At 60.1% G+C, this 13,306-nt stretch overlaps 1 protein-coding gene across 5 annotated transcripts in view; it reads right to left on the bottom strand.

Moving 5' to 3' along the window:
- EHMT1 (euchromatic histone lysine methyltransferase 1) overlaps positions 1 to 13,306 on the bottom strand; it is a 69,512-nt gene that overhangs the window by 38,825 nt on the left and 17,381 nt on the right. For 3 of the 5 annotated variants that reach the window (XM_040224916.1, XM_040224917.1, XM_040224918.1), the window contains exons 6-9: positions 7,381 to 7,458; positions 6,206 to 6,326; positions 3,088 to 3,219; positions 477 to 622 (exon numbers count right to left, since the gene is read on the bottom strand). In XM_040224916.1, coding sequence (XP_040080850.1) covers positions 477 to 622; positions 3,088 to 3,219; positions 6,206 to 6,326; positions 7,381 to 7,458 — 477 coding nt within the window. The remainder of the gene's footprint in view (positions 1 to 476; positions 623 to 3,087; positions 3,220 to 6,205; positions 6,327 to 7,380; positions 7,459 to 13,306) is intronic. The other 2 variants (XM_040224919.1, XM_040224920.1) reach the window with 1 other exon arrangement.

Here is a 13,306-nt window from a genome sequence, read left to right as displayed (position 1 = left end):
GACCGCCAGCACCCGGATGAGTGCCGGCCTCCAGCCCCGCGACCTGGGACAGAGGGGACCGACCGGCTGGGAAAACCCCAGGTCAGGCGGGCGCAGGGCCACAGGAGGCGGAGGAAGCTGCCTGCATTTGGCCAGAGCAGAGGACACACACATTCAACCGTCCACGACGTGTCGCGTGACAGCAGGAGCCACGGCTGTTTCTGCTCTGTGAGACATGCTGTGACCGCTGGCGCAAAGCCAAGAGTGGCGATGGCTGGCCCCGAGCAGCGGGCGAGACTCTCTGTATGGGAAGCTCCTCTAAAGGTGGGCGGGGCCTCAGCCTCTGCCATCCACGGTCCAGTTCACAGCGAAGCAGGACAGCCTCTGGGAAGCGTGGCCTCGGCAGAGCGGCACCCACGGCCACGGCCGCCCCCAGCCTCCTAGCACGGCCACACCAACGGCCCGCCTCCCCAGGCAGCCTGGCGCGGCCAGCTCACCTGGTGGTCCACGCTCTCTGTGGCCATGCACTGGTTGTTGGCCAGGGTGGTGATCTCCCGGCTCTTTGGGGTCTCCATCCGGCAGCTGCAGAGGGGCACCTCCTGGAGGCCGTCCGTCTCGCCCGCGTCAGGACCGTTGGCCAGCCCTGCAGTCACAGCAGACGCGTGAGTGTCGCCGCCACGCCACCCGCCCAGCCTCTCCGCTACACTGAGGTCACCCGGCGACCGGGTCCCTGCAGACATGCTCACGGCGGCACGCAGGGAGCCCAGGCCAAGACTCCACTCCCCACGAGGAGCGTGCTCGTCTTCCCTGCTCAGCTTCAGAACTGCAGCCACGGGTTAAATGCTTGGTCCACTTAGAAGGGGGGCTTCCCTGGGGGCTTAGGTAGTAAAGAATCTGTCTGCAATGTAGGAGACTGGGTTCGATCCCCAAGTTGGGAAGATCCCTTGGGGAAGGGAATGGCAGCCCACTCCAGCATTCTTGCCTGGAGAATCCCATGGGCAGACGAGCCTGGTGGGCTCCTGTCTATGGGCTCGCCAAGAGTGGGACATGACTGAAGCGAGCTAGCACCACCTGGAAGGGTTTAGAGGCAGCCTATTTATTTATTTATTTATTTATTTATTTATTTATTTTTGAGGCAGCCTATTTAGTGATGTCCCACCATAACCGCACAGAGAGCTTGCTTATCCGGCTGAATGATGGACGTGTGGAGAAAAACAAAGAAGAAAACCAGGATCACGGCAAGCCTTTCGGGCACAGCAACACCACCCCGACCTGCCTACAGGCAGGCAAGGGGGAAGCACCAGGGAAAGGGGGCCCGCGGTCAGGCTGGCTCCTGGTGGGGACACAGGCCAGTGGCCAGAAAGAGTCCTCCACCCAGCTACAGCTTCCAAAGGAAGGCAAGTCCCTGTTCCTTCCTGAGACACAGTCCCACGGCCCACTCCGCTCGCTGTGCGGGACCCAGGCCCAGCCACGCCCTGGCGGCAGGAACAGCCGGCTCGTGCGGGAACTAGGCTGGAGGCGACTCTGAGACCCCTGGGGTCCCGCCCTCGCTGCCTCCCAAGAGCAAATGGAGGGGTGTGACCCACCTACGGAGACCCCAACGCTGCTCAGCAGACTGACTCTGAGCCCGAGACACGGGCCGCAAGGCCAGGATAAGGGAAGGGCCTGCCAGGAGGCAGAGGAGGTACGGGGCGTCAGACGGACGGGTCCCAGTGGACCCCGTGCATGCCCCCTGGCTGTGGCCGCCTGCCCACAGCCCCAGCCAGCCGCCGGGGTCAGAGCAGCACCGAACCCCAGCTCGGCAGACCCGTGAGCACGGACGAGGGCCACTGCCCATCCTAACGCAAATGCTCTCTGGGCTGGAGCCGGGACCCCATGACCAGGTCAGTCCCCGCCTTCCTGCGGGTCCAGGTCACAGGGCTCGCTGCCAAGGATCCCCAGGCCCCTGCCCTCCCATCCAGCCTCGGGCTCCACAGCTGCCTCCTCAAGGGTCTGAAACTCCAGAACTGAATACATACAACTGGAGACCCCGACTTGCTCCTGCAAAGCACCAGCTCTCCAGACAGCGCGTGACTGGGCGGCCCCCGGCAGGGCTGGCGCCATGGGAAACAGCCCCAGAGAAGCATCTCGCCCCACGCCCGGCAGCTGCCTATTCTCCTAGTGCAGGGTTCCCACCAGCGTGGCCCTTACTTGGAGGAGCTGAGCACAAGCACATGAAGACAGAGGCCACCGCCCCTCAGCCCGGGGCTCAGCCTGGACGGGCGCCCCCGCCCCACTGCCCTCGCCCCGCCGACCACGAACAGCGTGGTAAAATAAGCACTGCTTCCTGCAGGCGTCCAAGTGAGCACATTCCCGAGACAAAGCTAAGAACGTTTAGAAGCAAGGAACACACGCGTCACGCCACTGGGAAGGAGGGTGTGAGCGGATCACTGGATGCCTTCTGCTACATTTGCAGCAAGAAGAAAAGCCGCTGTTTCTCTGAGGGATAAACCATGACTTTCCTCCTAAGCCACAGATGTAGTTTCCTAAGCTGAACAAGTAACCCGAACTCCCCCACTGCTGACCGCTAAAGGCCACCCACTCGTCCTCTCCAGAGTGTCTGGCTGGACGCCACCGGAAGCCACACCCTTCAGCCACCAAGGTCCATGAGACAAAGCTAACAGGGGTTTACATTATCCCCAGACTTCAAACTGACTTCCCGAAAGGGCCAAACAGCTGTTAGCTCGTTTTCCAGATAAAGGTTTTCGGGTTGTGGGAGTACACGGCCCCAGTGCCAGGACCCCAGCACCGTGGAGCGAGAGCCTCAGTGAGGGACCCAGCCCCGGACACACACCACGGGGCATCTGAGCACCGGCAGCTTGACACCAACGCGGGCACACATTTCCGCTGGAGTCCGAGGCCATGAAACAGTCAGGTCACGAGAACGCTGCCTCCCGCAGGCAGAGGCGCCTCCCGCGGGGAGCCGACGAGAGCTCCTGCGGCCCGCGGGATCGCCGCCCCGGCAGGTGTCCGCACCCAACCTCTGGGGCACGGCGACCGGCACCATGTCTTGCCCACGCGGCATCCAACGTGCCCTCCCCGCACTGGCCCCACCACGCACGCGTTCACCTTCTGTGTCAGAGGTCAGCACACCCTGGACGTGGAGATCCAAGGAGTCCAGCGGCACCTCCACGTACCCCCCGCCGTCGCCAGGCGCCGTGGGCTCCGCACTGCCCGAAGACGACGCAGAGGCTTCAGAACCTGCAACCAAAGGTGCCCTCATCAAACGGGGGGCTGGGGCCGCATCACCACCCCGAGGCACAGAGGCTCGCCAGCCACGGAGACCACACACGTGCACGTGCAGAACATACAGACGCTCGCCAGGTACACAGATCACGCGCGCGCGCAAGAGACATACAGACGCTCACCAGCAACAAAGATCACACATGCGTGCGAGAGACATACAGATGCTCGCCAGGTACACAGATCACACGCGCACACAAGAGACATACAGACGCTCGCCAGGCACACAGATCACACACACGCATTAGAGAGACATACAGACGCTCACCAGCAACAAAGATCACACACACGCGTGTGCAAGAGACATACAGATGCTCGCCAGACACAGATCACACATGCGCGCACGTGTCATACAGACGCTCGCCAGCAACAAGGATCACACACACGTGTGCAAGACATACAGATGCTCGCCAGCAACAAACATCTCACGCACATGCACGTGTCATACAGACGCTCGCCAGCAACAAAGATCACACACACGCGCGCAAGAGACACACAGACATTCGCCAGACACACAGACCACACACGCGCGCGCGTGTCATACAGATGCTCGCCAACAAGGATCACACACATACACGCGAGAGACATACACTCACCACCCACACAAATCACACACACACACACACACAAGACAGACACTCACCAGCCGTGCAGATCACACACACACACCCGCCCACACTTCTCCTGCCTGGTCCCATTTCCACTCCAGCTCCCCAGGGACGGGACAGCGGGGTCAAGGAGAGCAAAGGCGCAGACACGTGCAAACGCCTTTCTCTACGACCTCATGAGCTGGATTAAAGCTGGTAAGACAATCTGAGGGCACAAGCGAGCACTGCAGACACATCTGCGTTAGTGTAAAGCGAGAGAAAAGCCGAACGGCAGGCCTGAAAGACCAGCTGCTGTGCGGCAGCTAAAGACGCCCCAGACACACAGCATCACTGGGAGCCTGCCCAGCTCAGACAGCGGGCTCCAGGATCCACAGGGAAAGGCTGGAGGGAATGTCCATCCATGAGAACGGGGTTTAGGAGCCCCTCACCCACCAGAGGGCAACGCACTCTGAACATGCCAACGAGAGGCAAGTATGCAAGTGAGGAGCCATCAAGGGGTGGGGCTTCCTATCTATATGACGCAGGAGGCCACCTGGGTATCAGTCATCGTAAGGGCATCTCACTGAAGAGGTCTGTGAAAACGGGCGTTTACACAGCACAGTTCACACCTCCAGCAAAGGGCAAATGCTCACAGTTCACAGACAAGCCACTCATGTCGTTTCAATGATGGGAATTGTCAAGGCTATGGTTTCTCCTGTGGTCATGTATGGATGTGCAAATTGGACTGTGAAGAAGGCTGAGTGCTGAAGAATTGATGCTTTTGAACTGTGGTGTTGGAGAAGACTCTTGAGCGTTCCTGGGACTGCAAGGAGATCCAACCAGTCCATCCTAAAGGAAATCAGTCTTGGGTGTTCATTGGCAGGACTGATGCCGAAGCTGAAATTCCAATACTTGGGCCACCTCATGAGAAGAGTTGACTCATTGGAAAAGACTGTGATGCTGGGAGGGATTGGGGGCAGGAGGAGAAGGGGACGACAGAGGATGAGATGGCTGGATGGCATCACGGACTCGATGGACATGAGTCTGAGTGAACTCCGGGAGTTGGTGATGGACAGGGAGGCCTGGCGTGCTGCGATTCATGGGGTTGCAGAGTCAGACACAACTGAGCGACTGAACTGAACTGAAATGCTTTGGAGAAGGAAACGGCAACCCACTCCAGTGTTCTTGCCTGGAGAATCCCAGGGACGGGGGAGCCTCATAGGCTGCCGTCTATGGGGTCACACAGAGTCGGACACGACTAAAGCCACTTAGCAGCAGCAGCAGCAGCAATGTGGAAGTTTGGTATCCGAAGACCCTGAGTCCAGGCCAGTCTGCACCCAAATCTCAGGCAGGAAGGAGCTGACTGCCTGCAGAAATCACCACCCACCTGAGGAACCCCAGTAGACTGTACAATTTTAAACACTTTACAAAGGAAATACAGTTCTAACTCCTGCTTGAATAAATATTCCGGCAGGCATTCTGCATGCTATACCCAAGATGGTGGCGATAACGCTTTCGTCCCAAACACCCATCACTTTTAGTCTTGGGTCTCCAATGGCTTCCGTCAGCCGACAACAGAAACACAGGGTGTGTGATCTCGGCTGACGATTTGAAGCAGAGAGACGAGGAACCGTGAGTGAAGGAGAGGAGCTTCAGGGACGACAGGGTGCCACCTGACCCAGTCTCAGAGCGCCTGCCCGGGGCCGCCAGCGGCCCTCTGCACTTCGGGGGCAGCTCCGCAACCTGCTTCTGTCGGAGAACTGAAGCCGTGCAGCACTGCGCACCAGCAACGGCGTGGACGACCCACTGACGCGTGGAGAAGCCAAAGAGGAGTGCCCTCCACGAGCGGTCCCCACGGCGCTGGCCCCAGGCAGAGCAGCGCCAGCCACAAGGGGTGACTGCGGAGGGGTCTCGGCCAGGCACAGGGCGTGGCAGGGCCTCCTGTCATAGGCGCCAGGGGGGTCTCACCAGCCTGCTCCGGAGCACTGCATACCCCTTGCGGCGCTCAGTCTTCCACAGCAAAGCTGCAGACAAGGGCTGGGCCCCTGACCCTGAGGCCATTCCCCTCCCAGTCTGCCTGAGACAGAACCACCCCCAGACCAAGGGGACTGACCCAAGGGCTGAGCAGCACCTTGTGGCCCAGGGTCTGGCCCAGGACACCGAGGGCAGGGCACAGGGGGTGGGGGTGCGGCCCGCGGGCAGGAGGCCACCGGGCAGGCCCCGCTAAAGCAGCCCCAAGAAAGCCCCTGCTGGGGTGTTCGCTGTCCTAACAGTGGCGTCGTCCAGGCGAACGCAGCCCTGCACAGACCCCAGTGCCAAGGCGCGCTCCTGCCCAGGCTGCGCGGCTCCGGGCCTACCTAGCACAGAGCAGGGCTTCTTTTTGCTTCTCCGCCTCCTCTTTCTCGCTGGCTTGATCCAAGGGCTGTCAGGCTTCCCCTTCCTCTTGAGGAACTTCTTCCTGACGCTGGACTCCGAGCTCTGGGGAGCGGGGGAGGACAGAAAGGCAGAGCGTGGGCTCCAGGCACGGAGGCTCCGGCTCCTGCGTGCGGCCACACTCACCGCGAGACCCCGCTCGCTCCCAGACGGGCCCTCCAGGTCACACTTCACGATGCCCACGCGTGTCCCTAAACACGCTCCAAGCCCGGTTACTCGAGTCTCAGCGCAAAAAAAAGTAAATGGGAGAGTTCCACCAGACACTAAAGAAGCTCAGTGAAAGATTCCACTTTCAATCACACACCCATTCGCCTTGCTCAAGAGAAAAGGAGCAAAGCCTCGGTCTGCCTCAAGTCTACGTCCAAACGAGCCAGAACCCAGAGAACAAGCAGAGACTGTCACTGCTTATGGCACGTCACGATTCCTGAGCGTCCGCATCTCACACCTCCACGCAGGCAGGATCTGACTGCCTCGAGCCAGCCAGACAGAAAGCCAGCCCACAGAACACGCTGCCGAGTCTCATGCGCCCCGCGGGCCGGATGAGGAGACGCTTCAGGGCCTGTGCTCGTGAGACCCTCAGATACCCGGGCGGCTCAGCGCCTGCGCGAGAGCCGCCTGGGCGCCTGATCCTGGGGCCGGGCCCCAGCGCCCTGAGCCTTCGTGCAGAGCCCGGGGACGAGCGCGGGCCGGAGCCTGATCCTGGAGCCGGGCCCCAGCGCCCTGAGCCTTCGCGCAGAGCCCGGGGACGAGCGCGGGCCGGAGCCTGATCCTGGGGCCGGGCCCCAGCGCCCTGAGCCTTTGCGCAGAGCCCGGGGACGAGCGCGGGCCGCACTGCACCAGGGCCAGCCCCAGTGAGATACACACCTCACCACAGCGCCGCCCCTGCGCCCTCCTCGCAGCCCCCACAGGGCCACCAGCCCCTCTCGGAGACTACCCTGGCTGGACGGACACGGCCAGGAGTTCAACAAGCCCCCACGCCGGCCCCGCCCTCAGCTCTGAGCCCCGCCCGGCCGGCCCGGAGGCCCCTCCCGGCTCTGCGCACAGCTGCTCCGCGGGCCAGGCCCCCAGGGCGCGCGGCGCGCGTGCACGCGGGCGTTACCAGGTCGGACTCGTCCCCGTCCTCCTCCTCGTCTGCAGTGCCAGCCGACTCTTGCTCCTCCTCAGACTCGCCGTCCACCTGAGCAGGCCCGCGGGGGCCCGAGAGAGAAGAGAAGCCAGTGAGACCCTCTGGGGGCAGGCACCCGGACCCCCGTGCGGAGGGGCTGCTGGGGCGCCCGCGTGCCCGCTCCACACCGAGGGCCCAGCTGGAGGGCGAACCTGGCGTGGAGGAGGGCATCAACTGTACACAGATCAACGCGCGTGGCAGACAGCAATTAGAAAGGACCAGCGCACTCAGCACACACCCGCGCAAAGTGCAAAACCGACCCGCCCCACCGAGGGCCCAGGCCGCCCCAGGCTGCAGCCTCAGGCTGCAGCGAACACTCAGACCCCTTCCAGGTGGGCACCCGTGCCCAGCCTCCGGGCAGCAGTCCCCAGCACACTTCTCTGAGTCACCTTCTTCTAACGAGAAGCATGCTGCAGAGTCCCTCCTGTCACAGAACAGAGATACCCGTGCTCACCGCCCCTACTTGCAGTGGCCCTGAAGCCCGTGTGCACCCGCGCCCGCCTCTGCCCTGCACACGCCCAAAGTGGCCCCTCCAGGGGCTGCAAACCTCCACAATCGCACAGGACAGCTAAGACCCCGCCCCACCAAGGGAAACAGTAGACACGGGCTCCCACTGCAGCTGGTGCTGGGGGATGGGGGTGCCCACAGCCCTGGGCTCTCCCAGCCCTGCCCCTCTGTTTCTCCCTCCGAGTCCGGGAGACCACACCCCTGGCCCATATCTCCCCTGGGTCCCTGCTTTCTAGTAACTGTGGGAGCTACACACCCACAGGAGAGATCTCTGCCTGCTAAACACGTTGCCAACATTTTCCTACCAAGTCTATGGGCTTTGCTTCTCCTCTTTATATAAAGCTTCTGCGATTCCAACCGGACGAGTCAAACCTCTCCACCTCCCACTTCATGGCTTCTGGGTTTGTGTCTTACACCAGCAAGCCTTCATCGGAGATGAGAAAAAATGGTTTCCAAAGCTTTTATTCCACAGCTGAGTGTTTTGTGTTAACTCTTTTTTTTTAACTTTTGCCTGCGCTACATGGCAAGTGGTGTCTTAGTTCCCAACCAAGGAATGAACCCTCGTCCCTACCCTGGAAGCACAGTCTTCACTGCTGGACTACCAGGGAAGTCCCTGTGTGGACCTTTCAAATCTTCCGGAATTTGCTTCTTAAGTAACAGGTCTCTGATTTATACCTACGCTTGTACACAGCGGTCTGAGTGTGCTCAGAACCGTGAGACCACCACCCCGTGTGTCTGGAACAGAGCCCACGTCTCCCGTGCCCCGTGACCCGCGGCTCATCGGCCTCCACTCTGCTGCCAGTCACCCCGGTAACATTCACTGAGAAGCTCACGGCTTTGCCCCCAGCTGGAAGCCCAGCTCTGACAGCGGCCGCCCCGTGTGGTGCCTGCCCGGGCCCACCAAGCCCCGTCCTGCCAACCCCACCCCTGCTCCCGCCAGGACACCCCCACATCAGCTGACCCCACTGAAGGTCCTGTGAGGATTCTGATGAATTTAAGGATAACACAGGGCAAGAGAAATTACACAAGGGATCTCCTCATTCGGACAAACTACGGGTCATTCCGTGAACTTACGTTTCTTCAAACCTCTCAGCAAAGCTGTACGACTTTCCCCTTATGGGTCACAGACATCTCTTGTTAGGGGTACTGCCAGGCACTCTGGCGGTGTGACAGCTGACTCTGGGGGTGACGCTGGCGCTGTGTTCCGAGTCCTCAGCGGCTGAGACCGCCCCAGGACCGTCAGGGGGGCAGCAGCCCCGCACAGAGGTCCGGCCGCACCGTCCTGACCTCCCCGGTCGTAAACGCCAGCCAGCGTCCTGGGCATCCTGCTGACAGGCTGTCCGCGCGTTCTTCGACTGGCAGGACCACCCACACTCGGCTAACCGGCTACAGTGCCTGCTCAGCTGGTTTCCTTGGACATTTTAGATGAGGATTATATTCTAAGCAAACTCTCTCCCTTGTCCTTTTAAATATTAATGCTCCCTTCTGGCTTTCACCTCACAGCTCTGCAGCAAGAATGACCAGCTCGGAGCGTCCACGTGAGGAGGGACGGGGCCTGCTGCCACTGTTCAGTCGCTAAGTCGGGTTTAACTCTCAGCGACCCCGTGGACTGTAGCCCACCAGGCTCCTCTAGCCATGGGGTTTCCCAGGCAGGAACACTGGAGTGGGCTGCCACTCCCTTCTCCGGGGGCCTCCCTGACCTGGGGGCCACACTGGGGTCTGCTGCGTCAGCAGGTGGGTCCCTCTCATCACTGAGCCGCCAGGGGGCCCTGAGAGTGGCTATCCGCGTCTTCCCTTCACTCGTGTCTGTGATGGTTTAAAACTTCCACTGACACATACCACTTGCTCCTGGTATCTTTAGTCAGCTTTATTTAAATAGCTTTAAATTTCACTGGATAGTTTTTTATTTTAAAAACAGTGAGCAATGGAAATACCCTCTAAAATAGGCAGATTAACAGCTTCTGAAACTCCTGCCACAGGACTGTCAAGGGAGGAGTAGGGGTCAGTGGACAAGCATCCACACGGCGGCCGCAGGGACCAGCTGAAGCCTGGAGAAGGGCGGGGGGGCAGCGGCGTGGCGGTGTCCGGGACGCAGAGCAATGGGCACCTGCGGGGCCGCGGCAGGCAGAGGCCACACGGGGCAGGGGCCCAGCCAGCAGGCCCGAGCGCCAGGGACAGCACACCCTCCTGCCCCGTCCACCCGGTGCTGGGACCAGGGTGCCGAGCGTCGGTCACCAGTGAGGAGCAGGGGGCAGCGTGCTGGCCGCAGGCACAGGGGCTCCTTTCCTACAGATCGCTCTCGGAACAAGACCAACCACACAGATGAACAGCTGAGTTCCCAGCAGGCATTTCACAAGAGAAGGCGTCCTCATGGCAAACGCTCCAGGATGCCCCCAACCTTCTCGGGGGCCAGAACTGTGGTGCGGATGCGCTCGGCCCGAGGCCCACGTGAAGCGTGCGGGCCCCCGGTGGGTGCAGAGCACCGTGACAGCCAGGCTGGAGGGGGCAGCCCCACGTCGCCCCCAGCGCCCCTCCTCCCCTAGAGACTCCTCAGAATAGCCAAGGGCTTGGGGACAGCCGGCCGGGCACACAGGCGCAGCAAGACTTCCGCAGAGGAGAATGAGAAAGGCAAGCGAGCCCCAGAGCCGTGATGGCCCCAGAAGGGCTCGGGGACCCCGGGAAGCCCCAGAGCCGTGACAGCCCTGCAGGGGCTCGGGGACCCCGGGCCACCTTCAAACACTATCACACAACAATAAGAAGGAACCAACAGCACGAGTGAACCCTGCAGCCACACCTGAGTCACTGCCCCCACTCAGAAACAGGGGCGCCCCGGCCCGTCCACGCGGCAGCAGGCCAGACCCCCACTCAGAAACAGGGGCGCCCCGGCCCGTCCACGCGGCAGCAGGCCAGACCCCCACTCAGAAACGGGCGCCCCGGCCCGTCCACGCGGCAGCAGGCCAGGCCCCAGGACACAGCCTCCAGCAGATCCTGGGAAGGGCCCCCGCCCCATCCCTCTGAGGCGTGGCTGTGACTGGCAGACGGCACTGAACTCGGCATTTAAGCACATCCCGTCTCAGGCCCGGCCCGTGTGTCTCCCCGTCTCTGAAGAGCCGCACGAAAACCCACCGCAGTCTGTTACCATCACTGACCTATGGAGACCTGCTCCCACCACCTTACTTCATTTTCCACATTTTCTTCCTGATTCTGCTTTTATTTGTCTTCCTGATTCTTCTGTTAGCTTGATACTCATTTGATTTCCCCCACCTTGTATTAACATCTAGACAGTGTTATTGAGTGTCTAGATTCTCTCTGGAGGAGGAGAACTTCCATCAACACTGAGAATCCAGAGACAGACTCGAATTCCAGCGCCGCGTGCAAGTGACACAGGCCATCTCGACGCCAGGGGCGCGACGACCGTCGGCGGCCCCGCAGCCCCAGAGCCCGGCGCCCCCGCGGCCCCAGAGCCCGGCCCCCCCGCGGCCCCAGAGCCCGCCCCCCCCCGAGGCCCGCTGAACCAGCTTCACTGAGGTGACTCCTCCCCATGCGTCCACCCACTTTGGCTCTACCTCACGTTTCATCACAAGTTCAATATGAATCAAACAATTACACATAAAATATTAAGCCAATGAAAAAACAAGAGATAGCTTACATCAATTTATTCAAAATCGCCAAGGACAAAGGCCTGTACGTCGTAATTAGAACCCAGAACCCAGAAATCACGCAGAAGCAGCCTAGTGTCCCTGAGCTCTGGTATCAAAGCCAAAGCTGACAGCCTAGTCCTTCGAGCCACTGGTCAGCAACGCACTCACACCACACTGCCCCGGCCACAGGCCAGCAGAGAGGGGGTCACACAACAAATCCTGATGGCTAGTGACCGTGAGGGGCTGCCTGGCCCGCTTGGAACAAAACACGGAGGTGCAGAGACACGCAGACACAAATCCGCGCCTTCCCACGCGCTGCAGCCAGAGCCCTGGTGACGTCCACGTCCCACCGAAGGGGACAATCGTGGCCCGAGTGTCCCCTGTGACAACAGGAAATGGCTCGGGGAGGAGGGAGCAGGGGGCAGACCACCCCTGGCTGAGGGGCCCAGAGCAGCACACGGTGCCATGAGGAGGAACCTGGGCACCCAGGGTCCGATCCCACTGCAGGCAGTGGTGAGCACAGGTCTGAGAGCGCAGCCTCCAAATACCATTCTAGGGGCCAGGAGGGGCTTCCCTGGTGGCTCAGCCAGTAAAGAATCCACCTGCAATGTGGGAGACCTGGGTTCAATCCCTGGGTCGGAAAGATCCCCTGGAGAAGGGAAAGGCTGCCCACTCGTGTTCTGGCCTGGAGAATTCCAGGAACTGTGTCCCACTGGGACACAGACAGTCGGATACGACTGAGCAACCTTCTCTCTCTCTCTCTCTCACACACACACACACACACGGGCTAGGCTGAGCAACCTTCTCTCCCTCTCCCTCTCTCTCTCTCTCTCTCTCTCTCACACACACACACACACACGGGCTAGGCTAAGCAACCTTCTCTCTCGCTCTCTCTCTCTCTCACACGCACACACACACACACACACACACACGGGCTAGGCTGAGCAACCTTCTCTCTCTCTCTCACACACACACACACACACACACACACGCACGCACGCGCGCTAGGAAACTGCTTCCTCCTATGATTCTACAGGACAGAGGAACAATAACAAATGGTATCTTAAGTGATTTTAAAATTTAAATCTCTAGTGTTAGCATTTTCTACCAATTTATTTTTGAATAATTACACCTCAGGGGCTGGGACAGCATTTAAAATTTGGCCCCCAAACCTCCTGGACAAGTAGAACTGGCATAAGTGGCTACAACGATTCTGAAAGTTAAGCAACACCAGAAAAAGACAAGGGAACATCTCCTTCTGCTTCACGGACCACACTAAGGCCTCTGACTGTCTGGACCACAACAAGCCGAAACACTCTTCAAGAGACGGGCACACCAGACCACCTGAGCTGCCTCCTGAGAAACGTGTAGCAGGTCAAGAAGCAGCAGTTAGAACGGGACATGGGACAGTGGACTGGTTCAAAGCTGGGAAAGGAGTGCATCAAGGCTGTATAGTGATTTAAGTTATGTGCGCAGTACATCGTGCTTGGCTAGATGACTACAAGATAGAATCAAGCATGCTGGGAGAAATACCAACAACCTCAGATATGCAGGTGATACCACTCAAATAGCAGAAAGCAAAGAGGATCTAAAGAGTCTCTTGATGAGGGTGAAAGACGAGACTAAAAATGCTGGCTTAAATCCAAGATCATGGCATCTGATCCCATCACTCCACAGCAAATAGATGGGGAAAGTGGAAACAGTGGCAGACT

The sequence above is a fragment of the Oryx dammah genome, unplaced genomic scaffold (assembly GCF_014754425.2).
Source record: "Oryx dammah isolate SB20612 unplaced genomic scaffold, SCBI_Odam_1.1 HiC_scaffold_25, whole genome shotgun sequence".
Lineage (NCBI taxonomy): Eukaryota > Metazoa > Chordata > Mammalia > Artiodactyla > Bovidae > Oryx > Oryx dammah.
Note: the sequence above shows the minus strand (reverse complement) of the source record. Positions and strands in the feature narration are given on the sequence as shown.